This window comes from Echiichthys vipera (assembly GCF_963691815.1).
Source record: "Echiichthys vipera genome assembly, chromosome: 18".
Taxonomy (NCBI): Eukaryota; Metazoa; Chordata; class Actinopteri; order Perciformes; family Trachinidae; genus Echiichthys; species Echiichthys vipera.
The window spans coordinates 11,336,483-11,362,105 of record NC_139843.1 but is presented as its reverse complement, the minus strand read 5'-3'; the positions used below and the strand labels follow the sequence as shown (position 1 = coordinate 11,362,105).

Genomic DNA, 25,623 nt, shown 5'->3' with positions numbered 1-25,623 from the left:
GATAATGTCAAGTTATTGCTGAATAAATGAGAAGAGAATGTGGGAGTGTTTTAGGCAGAAGGGATAAGGAGAAGAAACCTCACACGACGCATTCCCTCCTCTGAAAATAGGTGACGCGTTGATTTAACAGCAGAGGCAGAAGCAAAGACGAGGAGGACAGATGAGACGTGGAGTGAGAGGAGTCATCCAAACCCCTTTCTCAAGTTGCAGGACTTCAGACAGCCAAAGGACAAAGTGAAGACAGAAGGGCAGAATTAGAAAAGAGTGCATGAGAGAGGTCGCAGGGTCAGTGGAAAGAGAGTCAGCAGTGTGGAGGGAGGAGAGGAAAGATGGACAGAAACACTGAGCTGATATGAAAAGACATTAGAGATGAGATGAACACATGTGCCACCAGCATGGCCAGCATAGTGACCTTCAGTGACTGAGGCATTTGGCTATAAACTAAAGGGGACCTCCACCGATTTGACACATCAAAGTCCATTTGCAGGTCTTGGGGAGTGTCACATTAAAAAAGCATTAAGCCTTTTAGGTGCTTCAGAGGGAAGACAAATCTGATCAAAGTGGCCGGCAGTGCCTGACACTACCTGCTAATCCAAAAATGGGCAAAGAGGTGGAGTGTGTATGGAGCTGAGGCGAGCCGAATGAAGCCTACCAAAAAGCCTAACATGGGGCTCAAGGGCCCATTCGAGGAACTGCAGTTTTATAGCATTTTTCCCGCCTGAAGGATGCCGCTTGGACAGAGGACTTGTGGGTAATGCATGTAGTGTTTCAGCCACTCCTTATACATTTTCTTTATATCACTGAGTCCTATTCAAATAACTACATGCCCTTTGCCAATCGTTTTCATCAAAAAGTCGAGGGTTTCACAGACAATAGTTTCCTAGACACATAACCAAGTCCAGTTGCTTTTGACTGAAATTGCTTTGGGGATAACATGAGCACTATTCGCCAAGCTTTTGCAAGTCTTTTTGTTACATTTAATGTATTTGTCAACCTGGGACTGCACATGAAAATAAGCCTTTTAGCTACATCTGATGCATTTTTATCATATTGATGTTTTATAACGTGTGTCAAAGCAAAGCTACAAGCTGCCATATATGGACTAACAATTCAGGACTGCAAGTAAATATATTCAAGCAAATAAAAGTCAAATATAATACTTTCAGCTCCGTTGGCTTCTAAAAATCCATGACGTGAACTGCCCGTAACTCATGTCAACATTGAGGTTTTAATCCTGTGACAGGCCAAAAAGGCTGGGAACGACTGCTTCAGGAGGGAACTTCTATGTACATCGATTGACCAGAAGATGGCGCCAAGTCGACATATCTCCATCAAAACTGATTATGTTCTGTGTGGTAACAGGCTGTTATCAGTTCTTACACCATACCAAAGGCTATAGAGTTGTGTTGCACTGGATTAATGAGAAACACCATGTGCCAACAACAGAATGAGGCTTCCTTTGGCGTAAACAGTAATGCTGCCGATGTGAATTCATGAAACAACTCTCAGAGAACATGACAGCGAAGGCTCAAGGCTGTGGTGACGGAGATGACACGAATCGTTTGTGCGTGCTCCATGTCTCCATGTGAGTTTGACGTGCTGCTGAAGTCAGCCAAGTTGTTGATTCAGCTTCTTTACTTGTGGAACTATAGTCTATTTTGTGTTCATTTTGCCTGCCATAACCTTATTTCTGCATTTAACCCTTTTATTTTTTTAATCTCTTCCTTCAATTCACGTCTTCCTTTCTAGTTTGATTTCTGTCAGATCAGATAAAGACACTCCGTGTGTCATCTTTGCATCCGATCTCACATTGTTCTCTCTCCACATCTGATCCCTTCGCTCTGATTCCTTCTGTCACACCGCCCCCCGGGTGATTCCCTGTCATTGTTGTTGTCCACCATCATATCTTCTATTGTCAGTCCAGGACTCCTTATGATAATGTCACCAGCAAAAAGCTGACTGTACAACACACTTGTAGCCCACACTTACTTTGCTTTTCTTTCGTATGTATTGCCTTTCTTTTTCCATTATGACGTGGCCATCATACACTTGGAAAATCAAAAGTTAGACTTTTGCAACTCTCAGCTCAATTGATCCTAACAGAATCGATCCTTCAATTTAGGTCACATGGAGGCTGACATTGTACATGCTGTGTCTATTATGATTAAATAGGCCAAAGATAACTCGCTGCTGTCCAACCCAATTCCCAATGACCTCCAGAGGTAAGTGAATGGATAGAAAACCCAATTAACATCAATCTGCGGAGAATGATGACAAATCGTATTTGAGGATCTTGAACTCGTCACTGACAGCCTGTTGTACCTCCCTGTCAATATCCGCGTAGCTGATGCAGCCCTTCCCCCCCAAAAAACAGAAGACTCCCAACTGTTAAAATGCTTTCAATTGGCTGTGCTATCCGATGATTGCTTTTATTGATACCCTCATTGATTTTTCTCCATTCAATTACTCCCTCCGAGGTGAAAGATAACTCCATTAAGGGACTTGAGCCTTGTAAGAGGTCGCTCTGAATTAGGATGTGGACTTCCTATATGCCAAAACGCTATCAGGCTGATTAGCGTTGTAAGTGTTTCCACTGCTCTGTGTTTGATTCTTCTGCTGATATGTCAAGAATATAATGCCAGCCGAAAGTCAAGCTAATAGCTTTGAGCTGTGGGCCTCCCTGACAGGAACACTCAGTTAGCAACAAATGGAGATGGGAAGGAGAGTGGGGGATGCCTGAGCTGACGTTTGTCTATGTCCTTGAGATGAACAGTGGGGATGACATTACGTGTCTTTCTCTTGCAGGTCATCAGCTGCAGATATAACAAAGTTGGAATTGTATGTGCATGTCCTTGAGGAGGTTAAATATCACAAAATATGCCTCCCTGCATTGAAAGGAGCTTTATTGTGTTCATGAGTTATCTGCTGAAGCTGTAGCAGTTGATGATAACCGAACAAAGGCCATTGTGTGATATTATAAAATGTTTTATCTTGGGCAGCAATGACCAGAAACATTTTTTTTTGGCAAAAGCAGTTCATGGTGTTATTAAGGTGTAATCCAGCAATTTAGTATTACATTCACATAAAGTTAATGGTTAAAGTTAATGCCATATTTATGCTCAATTTCAGGTTCATACTTGTATTTTGAGTTTCTAGTATGAGTTGTTTACATGTTTTAAAGTTCAAAACACATTGTTTGAAATGCTTCATTTAGCACCTGTCTCTTCTTCTTCTTCTTCTTCTTCTTCTTCTTCTTCTTCTTCTTCTTCTTCTCTGTGGGTTGAGCTTTTGACAAAGTATTTCACAGCATTTATATAGTAACTCAACGTGCATTATAATGAAAAACTCTTTTTTTGTTTTTAAATATAGGACCTTTAACTGGCAAATGCATGTCAAAAGTTACATTACACACAAGTGGTTCACATGCATAAAGTCAATAGAATGTGTCAAAAAAAACCACACTTTGATTCCAGAAATGCAACTACACAGCATATTTTCAAACTTCACTGCAGTGTGGGCACATACTGTTCTTATTGTCAGAGTTGTTTTCTAGGGCTTTGGAAAGCTCCCATCAGAACTACAGATGACATTACACAGCTGTTTTTGCAGGCTGAGTAGTGTTCTCCGTGACAAGTAAACTGACCTTTATGTGTAAAATTCATGGAGTGCCCCTTAAAGGCTGCTTGTTGAGGAATTGATAGCAGAATGCATAAAAGCTCCTGATTTGTATCCAAAGCCTGATGGAAGAAGATGAAACAAACTGTTGGCGCCTGTTCAGTGTCAGACTCCATCTAAAGACAACAGTATGGTAAATATATGTGTTCTCTGAAATCTCTGGTCTGTGCCCTTTTCATTAGGCAGCCAGAGCCAGAGAAGGAACTGGAAGAAACCAGAAACGTTGTAATAGTTGTATACAAAAAGGTGAAGGTTATCGGCACGTTTATCAACACATTTTTCACACAGTCCGCATCACAGCGAGTCAATGACAAAAAAAGTTATCATTTATCACAAGATAATCTTACACATGTCCATGATGACAGATTAACAAAGATGAAGGAAAAAGGTCATAACTTGCACGTGTGCAATGTTTTAGGAGAACAGGTATTTCTCACACAATTGAGACTTCTTTGGCAATCAACGGTGAATTTAAAAGCTGGCATTTAGAGTCAATGCAGTCAGAAACTATAATGTAGGTGTGCCATTGATTTGATGTGGTAGGGGAGCCTGGGGGCAATTGTTACACTTTTTTGTTTTGATGCCATTCCTCAAAAACCTCTTGAACTATGGGTATTATTTTTATGTAGGTAACTACTATCTGTGCTCTACTTGTTAACAGTCATCAAATGCTTTTACAAGCAATGTGAGAGTCACAATATTGATTGAAAATCTGCCCCACATGAGGGGGCGATTGTAGCCGCATATGGGGGAAATTGTAACAACGCACTTAAGGGTTGAATATGTAGAATGAGCAGAACACCGCCATCTAGTGTCTCAAGATCGTAATCGCAACAACAAAAATAATTAAAAGCACTCGGGCTGCCAGGTTGGTCAGTTAGCCCAGTAGCCTACAGGAGACCTGAGAATCGCACAATAAAAACAAGTATTGCAGAGGTGTTTGACTGACTGTTACCGTAAACATGAAAGTTAGCTTACTGATCAAGGAGAAACATTGCCATTTCGGCGTGCGTTTTAATGCCGTTGAACTCCTTTATCTCAGTCCATCGAGTGAATGCTTGGCCTATATTGGCTCTCGTTTTTGCCCGTCTCCTGTCACTCAGCTACTGGGACAAATAAGCAGCTGCAGGTTGGCAAACTCCATTTCACCCAGTGCCAGCCTACAGTAGCTGCACCAAACAACAGATAACCCTGGCAACCCACAATGCCGGCCACTATTGGCTGGTACAATGAAAACAGAGCGGGACAGAAAGTCACTGTCAAACCCTTCAAAAAATTTTTTAAATATTAATTCAGACTAAATATATTTTTTTATGGAAAAGCATTACTTTCTTTCTGTACCCCTCAAAACGCCCCGTGAGGGTACTTTCTTTTTTCAAAAATATAGCTTTTAATAAAGATTCTACATATTCAACCTTTAATACTTCAAATAAATACCAAGAACCACAACAAACAAGAATATATATATATATATATATATATTTATATATAGTTAAAACCATAAAATAACTATTGGACCATTAATTCCAGTATTAAAACAGTATAACTAATCATATAGTTATACAAATATAAAAACGTGATGTTAGGTATGAGAATATATATAAACATATATATATATGTATATATATATATATATATATATATATATATATATATATATATATATATATATATATATATATATATATATATATACATATATATTCATGAAAGTTTTGACACAATAGAGAGTTCTTTTTTGCCTTTTATAACAATGTCCAGTAGGAAACATGCTTTAAGATGCTTGATTCTCTCTCTCTCTCTCTCTCTCTCTCTCTCTCTCTCCCACACACACACACACACACACACACACACACACACACACAACTCCTTGCCTTGCACCAGCCCGTCTGTCTTGTCTTCTTTTGCTTTTCACAATCAAGCTATCTCCCTCTCAGTCTAGTCTCCGGGGTCCATTTTAAAAAAAATAGATTAAAAAAAAGGAAATTTAACACCCAAACGAGTCAAAACTTTTACATTTATGTCGTAATTTATGCTGCAATTCTGCAATGACTATTGTATTCGTCCTGCACAGAAGTACCGTATCTTCCCGGTTGATTTATGCAGCTTTCTGACGGAGGGGAGCGGCGCCAAATGTGCATGTGAAAAGGTGAGGTTGCCATGGTGAATTCATATGTCGGCTAAATTTGTATTAAAGTATGTTTGAACAAAAAATTGTAGTAGTTAAAAAAGGTAAGTTACTAAAAATACCATGAGATTTGACTTAACTATCAACCAGTTCAGCTAGGAAGGATATTGGTTATCATAATGTCATGAACAAACGATGAATATCATGCTAGTTTAGCTGACAGTTAACAGTGAGGGTTGCTAGCTACGGTTGCCTAGTTACAAGCAGATTGGTTACCTAGTTACTGCAGATTAACTTTGTTTATTCACTTGTGTTTTACGAGCTTTTTAAGTTACTGTAAGGAGGCACTTGTACTAGATAGCTATTGACAGCCATTAATAAGCATTATATAACATATTTTCGTCAAAGTTAAAACAGGAAACTTTTTGAGGGTCTTCCATAAAGTTAGCTTAATGTTGCTATCATTCAAAAATGATAGCTGGTTTTGATGGTGCAACAGTGCTTTTCAATTTTGTGATTATGAAAATCTCACAGAAGTTTAAAAACACCATCAAAATGCCATCAAAATGCCCTGGAACCAACTCAAATATTACAATAGAAATATAACACATCAGCTCACTTGGTTAACAATGCTATAAAACAGAGAAAAACTAGAAAATCATCACGTTTGCTTCATTAGAAGTTAATAATAATACGTTTATTTGATATAACACCTTTGATAGACAAAGTCACAAAGTGCTTCCCATGACTAAATTGTTAAATAAGACCCAGACGGTAAAATGAGCAAGCAAAAAATAAATATCAATGGGAATAAAAATTAAAAAGACTTAAAAACACAACATTTCTGTCAATTCATTTTCCGCCCAATTAATTAGTCGACTATTCATTGCAGTACCCATAGATATATCCACTGATATATGTAGACCACGTCCAAGTTCTTTTTAGGGTATCAGATTTGAAAAGGGCTATGCACCCATTTTGTAGAATTTTTTCATAAATGAGAAAATTAGTGATCAGAATAACATAAGCATCACCTAGGATGACTTCAATCACGATCTTATGTTTTCTATTACAATGAAATGCATTTTGGATTTCAAACTGGAGGCAATGCGGAGTCATAAAGGAGTTTTTATACACGTGCTATTGAAACACACCGTGAACCTGTCAATTAACAATGTGAGGAATTTTATTCGACAGATGTTTTATGGTGTTGTCTCTGTTCACTTTGCAGGCACATGGGGTTTAAAGTCTCTGAATTCTGGCCAGGAAAACGAAGAGCATAGGAAAAAGAGGTAATAAGATTACATTTAGTATGCAAAATACATAGCGTGGTGGTTTAAAGTCATTAGACCCGATGCTACAAGGACACTTAAGGTTTAGAACATGTAGTCACAAATATCTAACATGATAAACACATCACTTGGTTGAGATAAATACTAGAAACCCTTTGTTGTCAATGATAATTACATCGAAGATACACTAATATTAAAGGTACATGACCTCACACTGAACATAAGAGCAAAATAACAACTGTACATGGCACTAATTCTCCCCTTCTTTTAGTAAAACTGGTTAGTTCCCAGCTCTTTTTTCGCTGGATGATTGATTTTTTTTAATGCTAGCGACCCAATTTTCATTGACTTCTTCTTCTTGACAACTTAGCTCTCTAAAAGTGACAACAAAGCACCCTGTGGGCTCCATGGATTTACAGTGATGGGAGATGAATTGGGGTAATTAATTATTAATTAAACATGCTGTCATTTGTTGTAGCACTTCCTTGGGACATGGACCCGTTAGGGGTGGGCAATATGACCTAAAATTCAGATCACAGTATTTTTGTTTTGTTTTTTAGGTGACTGTATTTTTACTGTATTACAAAACATGATAAATTCTTGTCAATAAGAGTACATACTGTATCTTAAGAAAGACAAAATGGATGTGCCAATTTGGCTCCAAATATGAATGAGAAAGAGGTTTTTCGCTCCCCCTGCTGTTGATTTTTAAATTATGTATTGATGTATGAATATTTTCTTTAGTGGTTTACTTAATGATCAGAGGCTGCTTTCAGTCATTTTAAACGTTTCCATGCACACATTAATGTTTCTGCAGCAAATATCATGGGGCATTTAAGCAGCATAAATAAAAAGCAGTAGTTTTAGTTAATTAAACTCGACATAGGAAACAGAACTAAACTTTTAGCCTCTGAAATTATCAATGAAGTACTGTTCCTTGTCTGCAATGCACACAGCGCAGCAGCAGCAGCGGACAGCAGCTCTGATCTGCTCTCTGCTCTGTCCACATTTTAGGAAATGTGTTTCAAATGTTCCTCATTAACGGTGTAACCCATCACCCATCCACTATTAATCAGAATCTTTGTTTTTATGACTGATCCGTCGATTAACCACGGAGCAGCAGATATAACTTCAGTCCGTGAATCACTAATTTTTATGACTAATGTGCCTTGTAAATAGCAGGAAAACACTGCACCTTTGACTATAGACCAATGTTTTTTTGTTGTTGTTTTTTTGGCACCTGACCACACCTCATTCTAAGACCAGCACAACCGTGGATCGACAGATGAGCGCAAGAGCATTTACAAAAATTGGGTGCTTGGGTGTGAAAATGACAGCTGATCAATTAACTAGCAGACAATCTCCCCACGGGTACCTGTCCATTCATTGATTCCCTCTTTCCTCTCTCTGTCTCTGTCTCTCTCACTCTCTCTCTCTCTCTCTCTCTCTCTCTCTCTCTCTCTCTCTCTTTTTCTCTCTCTCTCACACACACACATACACACACACACACATACTCTGCATTCACTAAATCATGATCATGTGCGGGTTAACTCTGATAAGTTAGTCTTTGTTCTTAACCATAACGCTGTACATGTAGTAGCACCCTGTACATAGATGCTAGCGTGGGTGTTAAAACCAAAATGGTTACCGGTTTAATGATAAACCGCAGTAAAATTCCTGACAGTCAGTATTACCGTTTCAAATTGTAACTATCATAAAAACGGTTTGATCACCGCACTTTGAAAAGCTCCCTGTAAATGCAGTCCAGCTTCAACAAAAGTTTGCCAACAGACGCAGGAGCAGCAGTGTGGGTTTGTTTTGCGACAATTAAAACATGGCGAAAGGCAGCAACAGCATTCTGGAGATTTTCCAGCCTTCTAAAAGAGTCCAAGTCTTGTTGTATTTGGTTTTATAAAAGTGCTGAGGGATACTTTATCGAAGATGGTCACCCTGTCTGTAGAACATGTAGAAAGAAAGTCGCAACAAAAGGCTTTTATTATTTTAATGGTTATGCAAATGAAACGTTTACTTGGGGTTTTCAATATAAAACTTGGTGTGTATCAGTACTTTTTGAACATTTTCAGCACATTTTAACAACACTGCGATTAGACTTTTAACCGCAATATATTTGGTCACTATAATAGTGATGTGAAATTTTTATACCCTGTCATCTCTAGTGTGTGCTACTGTAAAAACGATATTGCAAAATTCATGTTGTGGCAGAACGGGACTCCGGTGATGGTTCATTTTTATTACCTTCTCTCCATCTGCACTAAATGCAAAAAGGTGAAGTAGATGGGTAGAAAATCCAGGCTTGGTGCATCCCGGGGACCCAGGGGTCTAAAGGGCAACACACAGACACAGTGTATGATGCACGTCTAAACACTTTTCCCGTCAGTTTTTTAGTTTGTAGTATGTCTCCAATCAAGAAAGAAATACCCCCAAAATATACCTTTTTTAAAAAAGAAGTGTATTGTCAGCAAACTACAAACGCTTTACAGTCGCCTTTCAAGTTAGTAGTGGGTGAGTGTTTAAAACTAAAAAAATAGATTTTGGGTAGAGCATCACTTTAACTGCTTTGAAGGAAACCACAAACCTTCATGTTAACAGCTTGAAGCCTTCTTAGATAGGCATGTACAAGGCTGGCTGCTCTTTAAAGTAACACCCCTCGAATAGTTGTTTTACTGGCGCTGTAGGAAACTGGAGGCTGTTGGTCTGGGGCTGGGAGACATCTGGGGAAAATGCTCCTTCAGCCATTCGATGTGGCGGTACAAGCAACTTGGGCGATGGAGTTGTTTTTGCATTTTGAAACAAGGCAGGTTTGAATTAATGGACTTAATTTGCAGTGTTACCTTAAACACATATCTTCATTGACTTGCATAGATACTTTCCAGAAAAAGTGTTAGCAGGCTCTGCTTCGATGCATTTGTGTTTAACAAGATAGGATGGTGTGTTTATCACAACAATCTGGCACGGGTTAGGTGATTCTCATGACCTAAAATGCCTGATTGTAGGGCTTGCAATTAAATTTGCTTTCCTCTGTATTGCTGTGCAGCAGCATGACTTGACAGATGAACTGAGCTAAAATTCAGCAATGTGAAGGATTGTTCCCAGTTTCATGCCATCCACCAGACTTGTGTTAGGGTGGTGATAGCTCTGCTACCGGGCCTCCAAATAGTACATTACACAACATGGCCAGATGTGCATATTTAGAGGGCATGCAACTCTTAATGAGACAGTCAGAAGTCTTGTTTTCTTACAGAGTGAGGCGTGAAGAAGCATGTTAACAGCAACCAGATCTGGTTTCATTAGAGGTTTCTTTTTTTTTTTTCTTTTTTTAAAATAAAATATCACACTGATTCAATGCGACAGTGTGTCAGTATGCCTTTTATAAATGAAGTGCCAGTGAGAGAAATCTTCAGTAGCATGGCATAAATACAAATGTGGGAGCCCTGTATACGTACTTGTATAAATATGTTTTTATCTGTGGTTGCCAGGGCTTTGCATAGTGAAAATAATTAACTCTAAATGTTAATTAGTGGGGCAAATTAGGGCAGCAACAAATAATAAGCATTATCAATTATTGTTTTTTTGATTACTCAAGAAGTGATTGTTTAATCTATTAAAATGTCATAAAATAATCATTCAGTTGCTTGTTTTTTTCAAACCAGCAGTCCATAACAACAATGTATTCAATTCACAGCAATATAAAACAGAGTAAATCAGTAAATTCTCATATTTGTACAGTGGGTAGCTGAATATGTTTTTTCACAGTCTATTATCAAAGTTGTTACCGATTCATATTCTACCCGTTGATTAATTGACTCCACACAGTGAAAGCCCCGTAACCTCACGGCTGAGTCTCAGTCCCCTGTTGGTAGATGGATGTCAAGTGCATGTTATTACAAGCAACTGTGCAGGAGCCTCGATAGTTGGAATATAAGGTATATACTATCCTAAGAAAGGTTCTGAACTCTCTCACTCACACACACACACCCACACACACACACACACACACACACACACACACACACACACACACACACACACACACAGAGACACACACACACACACACACACACGTCACACGTCACACACACACACACGTCACACTTGCAGACATAGACTGCCCCACAGAAGTCTGAACCTCTTACATGAGTGACTCTGCTGCGTACGTTTTGGGCAGATGGATGTCTGCAGGTTAAACAGAGATTTTTCAGGGTTAGGGTTAGTATGAGGTTATGTAGTTCAGAAGAGGACAAAAAGGATTTTATCATCAAAATTTGACTGAGAGAGGAAAGTATACCTCCTGCACCCCTTTCAATCATACAGAGTGATTTCATTTGTTGTCTGTGTGTGTGTGTGCGTGTGTGTGTGTGTGTTTGTGTTAGCCAGTTATCTAGTGTGCCACTGCCTTAGAGCATCTCTTTACCACAGTCTTGTTTATTTAACTACACACAGAAATGTGTTAGCATTTAGCTGAGCCATATTTACTGTAGTAGTAGTAACAAGTACTGTATATGGTAGTCCATACTGTTGTTTTGTTGTTTCATCCATTAATTATGAACATGCTGTCTAACAAACCAAGTCTATGAGATTAAAAACTAAAGCAGCTTTTTGTCCACAAATCCCTTGTTGTACCCCCTTTCACAGGAGGCTACTGTAAAGAAGGTGTTCATGTCATATGTTACAATGAAAATACCAATATTTTCTGATAACAAATATGAATGTGCTAGTGCCGTTATGGATAATAAGTGTTCTGTGAATTTGTGTCACATTCATTAAGGATAAATGGGGGTTACATTTTAAGTTCATTCACATACCACAGCTGATATAAACTTGCAGTAAAAGTCTTACAGAATGATATAACTAAAACAATAACTCAACAAACAGCAAGAGTTTTGAGAAAGATTTTGAAATAACACATTTAATTTACCCTAAGTAATTTTGCTGATTACTCTTCTTGGTTGTTAGTATTTCAGTTGTTGTTTTGCAGCACAAGAAAAGCTTTTATTACCTAAATCAGATGAGTTTTTTTGTGTTTATGGAACATCTGGATGGTCAGGCGTACTAACAACCTCGTGTAAAATGCCTATCAGGGATGTTCAGTTAAAAATAGCAATTAGGGTTAGACATCCCATCGTTGTCATTACTCTTCCCTTCGTGTACTAATGCCAAGTGTGTGTTTAGACATAAGCTTTGGGGTTCCGTGGTGAAGAGAATCAAGGATAAACAGGTTGTTATGGTGGAAAAATACACCATTTGATAACATTGTGTGGTGTAGGAAAGACAAAGGGCTTGGAGCTAAAATACTTTGAATACAGCAGAAGAGTGTCAGTTGTCTTTATTTGTAGAATATGTTTAATGTTGTTTTTCTCTCCACACTGTTGTGTTGGAATGGGTGCCCATCAAGTGATTTCTTCTGCTAAGTTCTGAGTAGATAATTTGCTTGTCTTTAAATGGAAAAACATTTTACTATAAGAAAGTCTAAATTAATTATTAGTTTGAATGGTGTCTGCATCTTTCTCTCCACAGGGGACTAACAGGAGGTGTATGTTGCCATTCGCCGTAGTTTCCCTGCCACTACCATGAGTTGGAGTTTCCTGACTCGCCTGCTGGAAGAAATCCACAACCACTCTACATTTGTGGGCAAGATCTGGCTCACTGTCCTCATTGTTTTCCGCATCGTGCTGACAGCCGTAGGAGGGGAGTCCATCTACTATGATGAGCAGAGCAAGTTTGTCTGCAACTCGGGTCAGCCAGGCTGTGAGAATGTGTGCTACGACGCCTTTGCACCACTCTCACACGTCCGCTTCTGGGTTTTCCAAATCATCCTGGTGGCCACGCCTTCGCTCATGTACCTGGGCTACGCTGTCAACAAAATTGCTCGGACAGAGGAGCAGGCGGACAGCGGGGGAGTGAGCGGATTTCCGCGGAGGAGACCCAAGAAGCCCTATCTTGCAGGCAGAAAGCAGCATAGGGGCATTGAAGAGGCTGAGGATGACCAAGAGGAAGACCCGATGATCTATGAAATGGCAGAGGTGGAGAGTGATGGTGGTGGAGCAGCAGCAAAAGGAAACAGTAGTGAAGCACAAGCAAAGGCCAAGGTGCGCCACGATGGACGGCAGCGTATCAAAGAGGATGGACTGATGCGTATTTACGTCCTTCAGCTCTTGACACGTTCCCTGCTGGAGGTGGCTTTCTTGTGTGGACAGTATGCCCTGTATGGATTTGCTGTGCCTGCCACTTACGTGTGCTCAGACCTGCCCTGCCCACACAGGGTGGACTGCTTTGTATCAAGGCCCACTGAGAAAACTATCTTCCTCCTCATCATGTACACAGTCTCCCTGCTCTGTCTGTCACTCAATATATGGGAGATGCTTCACCTGGGCATTGGTACCATCTGCGAGATTGTACGCACCCGTCGGGTACAGCTCCCTAACGATGAGCTGTACGGGCTGACACTTGCACATGGAGCTCTTAATGAGGCGGGATTGAGCGGAGAGGATTACAACAGCTACCCTTTTTCTTGGAATGCACCATCAGCTCCACCTGGGTACAATGTCGCCATCAAGCCTCTTGTGGTAACTACAGGGCACCACGACCAGCCACTACCCATCACTGATCTCAATAACACCAAGATGGCGTGCCGGCAGAACCATGTTAACATTGCCCAAGAGGAGCGGCAGCAGTACGGCAATAATGATGAACACCCGTTTAGAGCAGGGATGGGAGACGCCCCCAGGGGTGTTATTAAGGACACCCGTCAGCCTCAGAACAAGCTTGAGGCTGACAATCCTGCCTACAGCCAGCCACAGAGCCACGGTCATAACCACAGCAAGCCTCACCGTGAACGCAAACACCGGCAGGGCTCCAAACACGTCTCAAGCAAGGTAGACGCGGACAGAGACAGCAGCACCAGCAGTGGCAGCAAATATGGAGTCATAAAGGGTTCTGAGTGGGTCTGAAATACAGATGGTGACTCATGTTGTTGTTATTTTTAATCAAAGTGCAAAACCTTCTCAAACCGACACAGTATTTAATTTGTGTCCTCCCCATTTACATTATTTTTAAGTGGCTAGTATAATACCATTAAAATAGTGACATGATATAAGTGATTATTAGTAACAGGATCTATCTTTTACCAGTCAACTGATTAGCTCTGTCCTGTGAAGATCAAACTAATAAATGATTTGCCACAACTATATAAAGTTAAACAGCCCTAATAATGCTCATGCCCTTATTATGATGAGCATCAGTTGTTACTTTACAGAGTCAGTATGTATACAGAGTTAGTATCCGGGTTTAAGTTACTTTAAGATAACAAAATAGATTCTGCTACTAATACCTTAAAGATAATGTAAAGGGAATGGGAAAAGATGTGACCCTTTAAGTATGTTGCTGGATAAATGTTTGTTTCCCTGGATAAAACATTTGATCACAGTGGAGTAAAAGTATCAGAATAACTGTATATTTTGCTAATTAGCTTTTGCCTGAAGATGTTGGTGCTGGATTTGATTCCCTTTGAATATGCAGAGGCTTCCATGCTGTAACCCAAGGTGCCTTACTTAAACAGCCAAAGTGCTGCTTCCTATTGTCTCTGCATCACTTCACACAAGTGAATCACAAAAATGTCCACATCACTCTAAGCCACAATAAGAAGCTTAGTTTTACTGGATACTACTTTGGGTAGTTTCATTACCATCCAGGGGTTGAGCGTTGGATGATGATGTTGGTTGTTAGTATGCAAGACTGCCGTGTTATTTTCACAAAACCAAATTTTGGTGTGGATTGGTTGTTTTCCCCAGCCATAAATGAGAGAGTATGTATTCACTTGGTCAATGTTCAGTGTTTCTGTGTATTTCATGGGCGGAGAAAAGAACTTCATTAACGTTTTGACATATTTTGAAATGGAAGTGTTTGGTAAAGTCTAATTACCTTACCCTGTTGTTAAACTGTTCATTATTGACATATTTAAGTTTAGTTTGTTTTCAGTTTTTTTGCTAAGAAGGGAACCATTAGTCTCTTTTCTTATGTCATTTACATGACAAAACCTAACCAGTGCATCTGGCGTGTTGTTTTTTTTCAGGCCTGACTTTAAGAATTCCTTGTCATTAATACACACTTTTATTTCCAGATTTTCAAATTGAAATGTCATTAAGGCGAGTCTTTTGCACTGTGCCAGTGTTTTTGTGAAAATAATATTTTTATGACCAAAAAGTGCATGTTTTGAATAAAGAATTAGCATTTGTCACGTGGTCTTTTTTTTTAGTGCCATGACAGTATACAACACAGCAATATTAGTTTGAATCATCCAATGGGTGGAATGCTGAATTTTCAACTAATAATGAATATATTTAATGTAAACAATAAACATATGGGTTACAGTTTACTCTATGAAGGCAAGTAAGATGCAAATGGCCAATGTTTCTTAATTGAGATTACTCTATTTACGACACATTGCCACCTGCTGGGCTGGGAGGGAAAAGCCTGGCTTTGCTCACAAATGAACTATCTATTGATTATCCAAAATGATCCATGTCGGATTCCGTGTTTACTAAAACATGGCCATTTTGTACAGGTCAAGTTTTCATTTTACAAGTCCTTATGATAGTTACTGTTTTTGGTTTATTTATAATAAGTAGCATCATCATCATCATCAACCTCTTCATAAGTGCAACCTATATTGTATTCTTTTTGTATTCTCTAAGATTTTATTCATCTCTGTTACTAAGGGATACGTCAGAATAGCTCATACTGGAACTGACAGGTGAAGTGAACATGAATTGATGCATAGTAGTAATTTAAATACACAAATTTCACTCTGAAAACGGATCATACTGTATGTTGCACCAGATCCAACTCTTGTGTTATGTGTTAGGTATAGCATTTATTACTACTTGATATTCTTTATGGGTAAAAATTATATCTTTAATCTAAGAAATTCCCTTTTTTTTAAAAACTTTTTTTAAATGAACATTTTAAATTTACAAAATACAAGCTATACAACAAACAGCACATTGGTGACATAATTGATAAATAAATCAAAGAGAGTACAAAAACAGACAATTAACGCAGCGTGTTTCAGGAAGTGACGTCACCTTTACGTTCACGTCTCCGCCAGTGTTTTTAAAAAAGCGGCGGTTGTTGCTCGAGCACCGTTTGGTTCATCAACAGGGTTTATCTCTTTATCTCAATTCTCCAGCAGAGTGACAACACGTAAGTGGGTTGTCTGTATTTATTTCCCCCCTACGTTGTTGTGAATGTTTTATTTTTTATTATAAAGTATTAAACCTCGTTAATAACTAGTTACCGTTGAACGCGTTTGTGGCCCAGGCGTGAGGGAAGCTACATTCAGCTAACTATGCTAACTGCTGCTCAGCTTTGTTAAGGTTGCTCACTAATGTTAGACAGGGAGGTGTCTACGTTTATCACGCTTAAACTGCTCTACGTGTTGTTTTCTGAAGAATTTGTTGATGGAAAGTAAAAAAATCTTTTCACCTTTTCATCAAACTATGGGGAATGTATCACCATGGTATTGGCCCTTTCCGGACGGATCTGCTTTGCCGCAGTTTCCGGTCTTTTCGTGTTGCTTTTACTTTCTGATCACCACGGAAGTGCAAGTAGAATTAATTTACACACTTCCAAGAATCCACAAGTGAAGTTTCATACTTGTACATGAGCGTTTACATGTCAGATTAGTAAAATAAAGTGACCCTGATGAGAGAAAGCAGGAAGAACGTTTGGACGATACTCAGTCTAAGTGGCCCAGGTGGTGGTTTACATTAAACATGTAAATCAAAATAATTATTTACGGCGTATTTTGGAGCTGTTAAAGCATGTCATTTTATTGTGAAGGACTGAAGTATGGTCCTGGATGTTTTGACAGCATTGATGTTAATACGGACGACCAGCAGCTCCCAGTGTTTACCGAGGAGATCGGGGTGTCCGATTGGTACACGGCTAATTCACCGGTGTTAGCGTCCATTTGACCACTCTTGTAAACATAAAGATAAAGCAGCCCGTTAAAACGATATTTGGTTCCAAAGATGAGAAGTTAGACTTTAGTTTAACACCAATAAAAGAACTCAAAACATTACACCATACTTTATATTTATAGGTTAAACAGAAAGTGTTTAACTAATAGAAACTGTCCCCATCATTTCGTTCATGATTATGGACTGATATAAATAAGGTACGTTATTAGTTATTATTTATTAATCCCTAAGAAAATTATTGTTCCAGATTGCTCCAAAATGGCAGTAACAATTACAAAAACAATCGCAATATAAGAAAGCAATAACAAAAACTCCCTTTCTACATCTAACGCCGACGATGTTCTCCGTATCTAACTCTGTGAATGGATTCTAACCTGTACTAACACACTAACATCCTGACACTTATTCTTCTTTTACACTTTATTCTTGTTGATAGGTTCAAATGTTTTTTTTTTAGTTTTACTGTCGTTATTTACTCTGTGTGCCCTGAATTGAATTGAATTGAATTGAAAAGAGCATCAAAAAGGTGAAATATAAAAATAGTGTTTAAGGAGTATAGTGCAAATTGCATAACCTAATGTAATTAAAATATATTGCACATGATAATGAATATAATGTAGCCCATGGTATTGAAATTAATATTGCACATGATGGTGACCGTTAATAATGAACATAATATTGGTATTGTTTTGCTGAGTAAGATTGTCGGTCTTCCTTCCTGCAAAAAGGGGAGAACATCATTGTTGTCTCACTTGAACCTTGGTGAACTTGTATTGGGTTATGTAAATAATTTAGAACATATTTTATGAATTGTTAACAACTGTTTATATATGGACCTTTGCGTATGCAGACTTAAAAGCTCAAATTAACACCTGTGCTTTGTTCTCTCTTATGAAAAAATGGGATCCTGGTGTTTTCCTGTAAAGGTGTGAGCGTCTTTACTGCTCCAGGATCATGCAGCACCAGCAGTATGCAGAGGAGCAAGGCCTTCTGGGCTCACTGTGTCCTGGGCAGAAGAAGCTGGAGGGGAAAACCTTCTACCTGGACAGTGTGAAGAAACGCTCAACTGCTCTGCTTTTGGAGGCTGTACCTCTTCTAGGAGGGGTAAGTATGTGTGAGGATGAAGGCAGTGTGCCTGTGGATCCACTGATGTGGACATGTGGTTATTATTTGAGCTAGGCAGTTACATTTAGATATAAACTTATCATGCAATAATTCAGTACACCAATTTGTATCTTTTCTGGCTACAAAATCATAGAGAAATCAAACATTTTTGTCTGATCGTTGGCAAGAAAAATGTTTGGTTTGTCTGTAGTTGGGTCTAGTGATTTTGGGCACTACTTATTCAAAACTAACGGTGCACCACATTACAATAAAAGTTTATGAAACATACATTGTGACAATTTTTCAATCGTACAGGTCACGTACAGGTGCTTGAAATCCTGAAAATGCTTGAATTTTAATGTTGTCTTTTCCAGGTTTGAAAAGTGCTTGTACTTTGGATAAAGTACTTGAAAATGCTTGAAATTGTATCCACATTTTTTTTATAAAGCAATGACTGGAGATAAGCTGCTGACTGAACTGATCTTGTTTACCGTATTTTACCCTACCCAATGCTTTAAAAAGAGTAGCCAGGTGGGAATTTTAACTAATACTGTCACCCTGGTCAGTTGAATACCAGCTGAGGTTCAAGTTAGATTTTGTAGATGGAAAGCTAAAGGTCTGACTGGCAGATGTCTCTTTTCTTTCTCATTCTGAAGAGGGTCGAGAGTTTCCTGCACAAGGATGTGGACTTTGTTGTGACTGGAAGCCAAGAGGGCCTAAAAGAGCAGAAGTGTACAGACACCAAAGCAGGGGCAAAGGAGGCAAGTGAAGAAGCCCAACGTCCTATAATGCAGCGAGAGAGCATCCTCAGCAGCGACAAACGGCGACCAGGAACTCCTAGACCACTGGTACTGTGCATCAACCATGCTTTTTTTCATTATTATGACGGGAATAGTGTAAACTGTCATATTTATATGAGAAAGGATGAAAATTCTACATAAAATTATTAAAAAAACAAATACATTTTATACAATCTGACTCTTTATTGGTCTTACTTTCATTACCAACTAATTTAGATAATATTCCAGTGGATGCTACTAGGAAGTTTACGCTAGAATTAAATGTGTATCTGTGCTGTACCTTTCTCTACAGGCCTGTGGCAGCCGTGGGAAGGCCCTGCTGGAAAAAGCCATTCACAACAATGTAAGTGTCTGTGCAGTCGACGTATGGTCTATCTTGTAGAACTGAGGGCTTTATTTTTTGTGGATACTGGTGAGATCTGAAGACTGGCGTGGTTTGTTATCCTCACTTGATTCTGATGGATCTGTCTTGTAGGAACGACTGCAGAGGTGCAATATTTTGGCCAATGCCCGGTCATGGGGAGTGAAGATTTTGTACGTGGAGGGTATCCTTTTGACTGATAATATGGTTTGATGCTAGTTAAATATCTGGCTGGCATGTGTTCATATCTGTAGTGCAGTGAACCTCTACGCGCAGCAGATGGCACCACGTGAGTATTTTGTTCTGTGCTGCTATTTCTTACTGATACCAGTTAAAGAGATTAACAGCTGTTAACAGCATAGAAATGTCACATTCTTATTTACTTAACTTTGTGTTGAAGTCTTGTATTCTTCCTTAATGTAGTATCAGATGTCCTTTTATATATGAAACAGTTGACCCGAGAGAGCTTCAGTGCTAAAAACAAGAGGTCGGAGGTAAGGTGTTTGTGCTGAGTGTTTTCACTTCAACAGATATTCAAACGTAGCAGTTTTAACACAAAAGAAAAAATACAAGCACTATTAATATTGCTGTATTATAATGTACATCAGCCTTTGCTCTTTATTATTGAGTCTTATTTAAACTTTATTTTATTTCTTTTAGAGGGCTTGCACCAAACAACAAGGTTCCCATGTTGTCAAAGGTTAGTTCATGTAATGTGTTTATTCCCTAACAATACTGTATCACTGTAGGTGTAAGTGTTTATTTAATTATCTGTCTTCACTTGTCCTTGTCTACAGCTGCAGCTTTGAGGTCTCCCTATCTTAAAATTGAAGACTTAAGCAGGTGGGTTGCATCCCTCATTCAGTGCAGATTGGTTATTTTCTCTCTAACAGAGCACAGAGATTTAAATAGGAAATAGGAACTGTCTGTCCTGCTCTGCAGAAATCTCCTTAACTCCTGAGGGAGATATCCGGCTCTTTTTCAGCTAATTGCTGCACTGTGTTCGCCAGCTAGTTGCTAACTTTGTCTGTCGTCTGTTTGGTAACGGGCAGGATGTGTATGTTGGGTTTGTGGGGCTTCTTTGTTAAAAACAAACGCACTATAACATTCTGTAAAGCTGAGGGAATCTGTAGGTTCGGGTGATATTTCTTTTCAGGTTCATCCTTGAAAAGTGTCATGCTGCTTATTACTGCTTCAGCCTTTGAGTTCGCTTTTTTAAACTTTCTTAACTTTTATTCTCTTTTTGTTCGTGCTGTTTCTTCACCCTAACTTCTGTGAAGTTCTAAAAATGATTTTCCCCTGGTATTATTAAAGTATCTCTGATTCTGATCACTACGATGGGCCCAGTTCTCATTGTTTTTTAATACATTGTTGTCGTAAAATATCAGTTATAGCTGATTTAATCCTGCTTTTTAAATTCAGATAATTAAGAAAGACAAGGCAAAGGGAAATTTAGTTTGGTTTTTGTTTTTTTGTTTGTTTTTTTGCCTGCTCAGGTTCGTGTCATGGTTGTTTAGTATCAGATTAGATCCTTTTTTTTTGGAGTGAATAATGGCAGTGAAACGACAATGAGTGGCAGTGGCCTGTCCTGTGTTTCCTACCCCCATGGGCACTAGCTGTAAAGGTTTGCATTTCAGCCCAGATGATTTTCTTAATTGAACCTGTTGAGGAGTCCCATCGTGTAATGTGACAAGCTCCCCCAGTGTCGCCGCTCCCCAGGAGCCCGGAGCTCAAGCGGATACAGTTTCTATTCGATGAGGCTTTGCAAGCTCCACTGCCTCTTCCTGCTGGGGATCTCTATGTGCTAACAGGTCTTTTCTTTTGCCCTCTCATCTAAGTTAATTGAAGTGCTCCCATGACATCTGAAACACTTTGAATAGCCGGGGTTCATCTCAGATGTGAAATCTCACGTTCAGTTTTGCAAATAGGATTGAAATATTTTAAATTTGAAAATGATGATAATAATCCCAATATTCGTCAATCTGTATTCAAATTTTCCAGCGTTGTTGTCTTTCATATAGAACTTTTCTGATGCTAAAATGTTTTTATTTGATTTTCATTTTGTTCATTAAAATGTGTATTTATTTTCATGTAACCAGGAAATACAAGCCTCTGCATATGCAATCTATGACCTTCCCCACCCTGTGGTATTCGGGACGATTCAGTCCCTTTGAGTGTCCTCCTCCCCGATTTGAAAAGCCGACAGAGCCAGGACAAAATAAAACGAGGTTGGTTTGACTAGCCTTATTTGGATAGACCGTTGTTCTACTAATAAACAGTTTGGTTTCAAAAGTCTGTTATTATGGATTTCTCATAATTGTGCTTCATTCTTTGTAATTAGGGAGAAGGAAAAAGTTGAAAGCAGCATTCAGGACAAATCTCAGACCCCACTCAGCTGTAACCCTTCACCTCTGCGGCCACGGAAAAAAGATTTGTCTTACTGTGAATGCTGTCATCAACCATTCACCAATCTGGAGGAGGTGAAAATCTTTAAGAATTTACTTGTTGCAATATAACAGATTTTCTTTCCTTCATTGTTTGGCTTATATTTACATCTGTGACCTGTGGTCTTTGTTGGCTCTTGCAGCACTTGCAGTCTGATCAGCATCGCACATTTGTACTGGATTCCTCAAACTACAACGTGATGGACCAACTTGTGGCTGTAATGCTTCCAGGATTCAACCCCCATCCAGCTCAACAATCACAAGAAACACTGAACCGGTGAGTTTTGATTAACACCTGAAAAATAACTCCTCTATTCCTATTCACTGGAACACAATGAGTTTTCTGTGTTTAAATGGATTTTTCGTATTTTCTATGTCCTCCTCCTAGACCACCAACTCCTTTGCCCATCTGTGAACTGGAGCCTCTCACTGATGCTGAGACGGAGCATGCTGTTCGGGCCCTGCAGAGACAAGGCTCATCCACTATTCACATCTCCAGCCCTATTAAGGGTCCTCTTTCCTCTGGCCCAACCAACCCATCACTAGAAGTTCAGTTACCCATCCCAAATATTCAGCCTTCCACTTATAAGACAGACTGCCAGCTCCCCAACAGCCATCCTCACACCTTTAGTCCAACCATGCCTGTCTTGGATATTGAACCACATTCCCACAACTCAGCCAACCAGCAATGCCCATGCCCATCCCCTGACCCTTACTCCCTGCCTCCGGTCCTCAGCCCACAAATCCGTTATCCCTCCTACAATATGGAGCCAGACTGCCTGTACTCAGAGCCGCCTGTCCTCAGTCCTCAACCATACACTGCAGAGGAGGCTCTGGACAGACACACTTCTGAAATGGACACTGCAGAAAGTGTGTGTCTTTCTGTCCCAGATCTTATCTCAGCCCCACTTATTCAATCTGTGACAAATGCAGGAGGAGTAAAGGGACCAAATCAAGAAAGTCTTTTAGGTTTTAGTGGAATCTCCTGTTACACCACAGATGGTTTGGAGTGTGCTCCAAACCATTTGTGTCGTAGATCTCGTTCCCTCCCTCGACAGTCAGCGACGGCACCAAACCCCAAAAAGCGTTGTAGATCAGCCAGTCCTGAACACAGCCGGAGCAAAAGGAGGAGGACTACAGCTGAATTTAGCTACAGTGGTAGCTGGACTCAACAAGGGCATACATCTGACAAACCAGAAAGTGACATTATGGCGAAATCTGAGACTCGTTTATTTGATACGGTCTCTTGTCAGATAATACAGTCCTGTCCTAACCCAGAGGTCTCTTCAACATGCACTGTGGAAACGCTTGGTTCAAAACAGACTTTTACCATGTTTCGTGTTCCTACTGGTGAGAATTTCTCTCAGGCACCAAATCAAATGGACGTTTCAGGTCATGGTGGCTCTTTTGTGGCTGATCATCCATCATGGCCTCTCTCTTCAAAAGCAAAGATTTGTGATCCTCCACTTGAGTTCCCCAATGATAAATCTCGCAGTGGGTTTTTCAGTCAAGACTCCCAACGTTCACTGTCCCACTCCACCTCAGTGTGCATCGAGTCGGCCCTCATCCCAGACTTGGCCACGCTCTCTCAATCATCAGACTCTGACTGGGACTGTGGCCTGCTGTCACGGCTTGGACCGACCTCTGCTGCTCTTCAGTCACCCACTGAGCTTAGCTGCGAGCTCAACCAGGAACTCCTCCACGTGCCGTGCACCTGGATGCACGACACCAGCTATGAGTCACGTCTACACACTGTCCTTCAGCCGGCAAATCCAGCAACTTCACTGTGTGGGGAAGAAATGGACCCTTCAGCATTTTCCAGGACTGTGGTACAGATTGTTGAGGTTCAGCACTGATGGTTATTTTCTTGGTCATTTCAAAGAACTGGAAGAACCACTACCTGCAAGGCACCTGGAGTAGAAAGTCTTTGACTTTGCAGTGTCATATCACTGCAGGAAACAATGGGCAGCACTTAAGATCATACATGAAGTCAATGAAATGTTCACTGAATAAATATTTGAAACTTAGTGCAAACTAAAATTTAATATTTAGCTGTTTTTACAGATGGAGATTTAAATTTTTTGGTTGAAGTACACGTTCTTTAGCAGCTGCTGCTTCTTCCTATGAATTTGATGAGCGTCCATTATCATTTTTCCTCTCATCCCCTAATCCTCTTCGTGCACAACCCTAAGCAATATTCTGTATGTTGTGCTGACTGCAGCCTTTCAGCAGCTATGTCCGGGAACACATGGAGGTATTGAGAATTTAATGAGGCTTTTCTGAAAGGGACATTACTCAATTACTGTAAGTGCTGCGTCTGGACCAGATCCCACTTGTGCCGGTGTTGATGAGGCGTTTGTAGAGTGGAGGACTCGCACAACCTGCGAGACAGAAATCTGTCTAATGTCAAATGGCTTTTTACTGCCCTTTGAAGGTCAGCCAGAGGACTGGCTTTGTCAAGGGGAGATGACTGCTGCACAGTGGTGCGCTGCAGCTACAGGGAGGTTTATTATCTTCCTGAAGTGTAAGGTCACCTACCATTAAAGACTTGTCAAAACTAGACAAGTCTAATATAAATAGACAAAACTAAAAACACTGTTGTCTAAGAAATTGCACCTTCTTCTGAATATCTTACATGGACACTTAAAACAGATGCAGAGAGCAACAAGCAAAGAAAAACCACTCATGTCAGTATGTGGAAGACAAGCGGTTCTTCTCGGAAAATGTGAAGTCAATTCTTTTGTTTTTAAATAAATGATTTTATCCATGAACATTTCCTGCTGCTGAGTTCAGAAAAAAGATGTTTCTCCCGTAAAGCAAAGTGAAGAACTATTAGCAGTTGCGGACTGTAATTCTTAATAAATGCTGACTGTTAGTAGGCTAAAGGAGAGCCGAACGGGGAGGGAAGGAAGGGGCAAGGGCGGCAGTGGGTCGATGTGTCCCGTTTGGCTCATCAGCCCAGATTCCAGCTGACACAAACAATATTTGATATCTCAACCCCAACCCTTCTTATGTAACCCTTAACTATCCAGATTTGTTGGAATTAAGGGATCATTTGTATGGGTATAGGTGAAAATATCCAACATGGAGTGAAGGGTTCAGGTGAGATAAAGACTCAAAATGCCAAATGGATGGATTGTAATCGACAGTCAGTTTGATCCTGTATATTTAAATGAATAATCAGACTTCATTCACCAGCTCTTATTACACCACCTTCCTCCACAGATGGAGTTTGAACACTTGTCACACATGTACGCGTACTCATCTGGTTGGGACTGAAAGTTCACTTATTGTTTTGGGTCAATCATTAATGTTCAGTATAAAAGTGCACTAATGACTAAAGAAAGGTATTAAATATTTAAAATAGTTTATTATTGTATTAGTTTTACCAACTTTCAACAGCATTTTATTTAAATGAGCTTCAAAATAAGAATACTTAAAAATCTTCCAAGTTTAACAACCAAGGCTGTTCTAAGATTGGAAGAAAAATGTGTAGGACCTGATCACCCAGGAAGATGCTGACTGTCCTACTCACCTGTGGGTAGGTCAGCCTTTCTTTCCTTTTTTTTTTTTTTACACCTTTTTGGGATCCAGAACACTGATCTTCAGTCACCAATACCATGAGGGCAAACTTAATAATGCATTTGAAGGGTTTGTTTATATAGGAGTATTTAAAAAGGAAAACAAACACATTACATCCTCATGTCAAATGCATTTGAAACGTGTTGCTCTGCAGTAGAAAATAGGCTCTTTGTCAGAAATGGGATCCATGTTTTCTTGTAGAGACAATATTTTAAGTTTCATAGTTTATTATTTATTCT

At 39.6% G+C, this 25,623-nt stretch overlaps 3 protein-coding genes across 3 annotated transcripts in view; all 3 read left to right on the top strand.

The window, feature by feature from the left end:
* The window catches only part of LOC310961026 (synaptic vesicle membrane protein VAT-1 homolog), a 243,107-nt gene that overhangs the window by 25,463 nt on the left and 192,021 nt on the right, over positions 1–25,623 (top strand). The window lies entirely within an intron of this gene.
* On the top strand, positions 12,684–14,063 carry LOC310960511 (gap junction gamma-1 protein-like; the record flags this gene model as incomplete). Its single annotated transcript, XM_083932224.1, has 1 exon — positions 12,684–14,063. One exon carries the CDS (start codon positions 12,684–12,686, stop codon positions 14,061–14,063), a length of 1,380 nt encoding a protein of 459 aa, XP_083788350.1.
* dbf4b (DBF4B-CDC7 kinase regulatory subunit) lies at positions 16,288–23,658 on the top strand (the record flags this gene model as incomplete). The annotated part of the gene is made up of 13 exons (XM_083932222.1): positions 16,288–16,314; positions 18,020–18,197; positions 18,854–19,045; positions 19,290–19,340; positions 19,473–19,542; positions 19,788–19,852; positions 20,019–20,058; positions 20,156–20,201; positions 21,458–21,586; positions 21,700–21,838; positions 21,946–22,079; positions 22,191–22,672; positions 23,348–23,658. The coding sequence occupies exons 2-13, from the start codon at positions 18,048–18,050 to the stop codon at positions 23,656–23,658; spliced, it is 1,809 nt and encodes a 602-aa protein (XP_083788348.1). The 5' UTR covers positions 16,288–16,314; positions 18,020–18,047.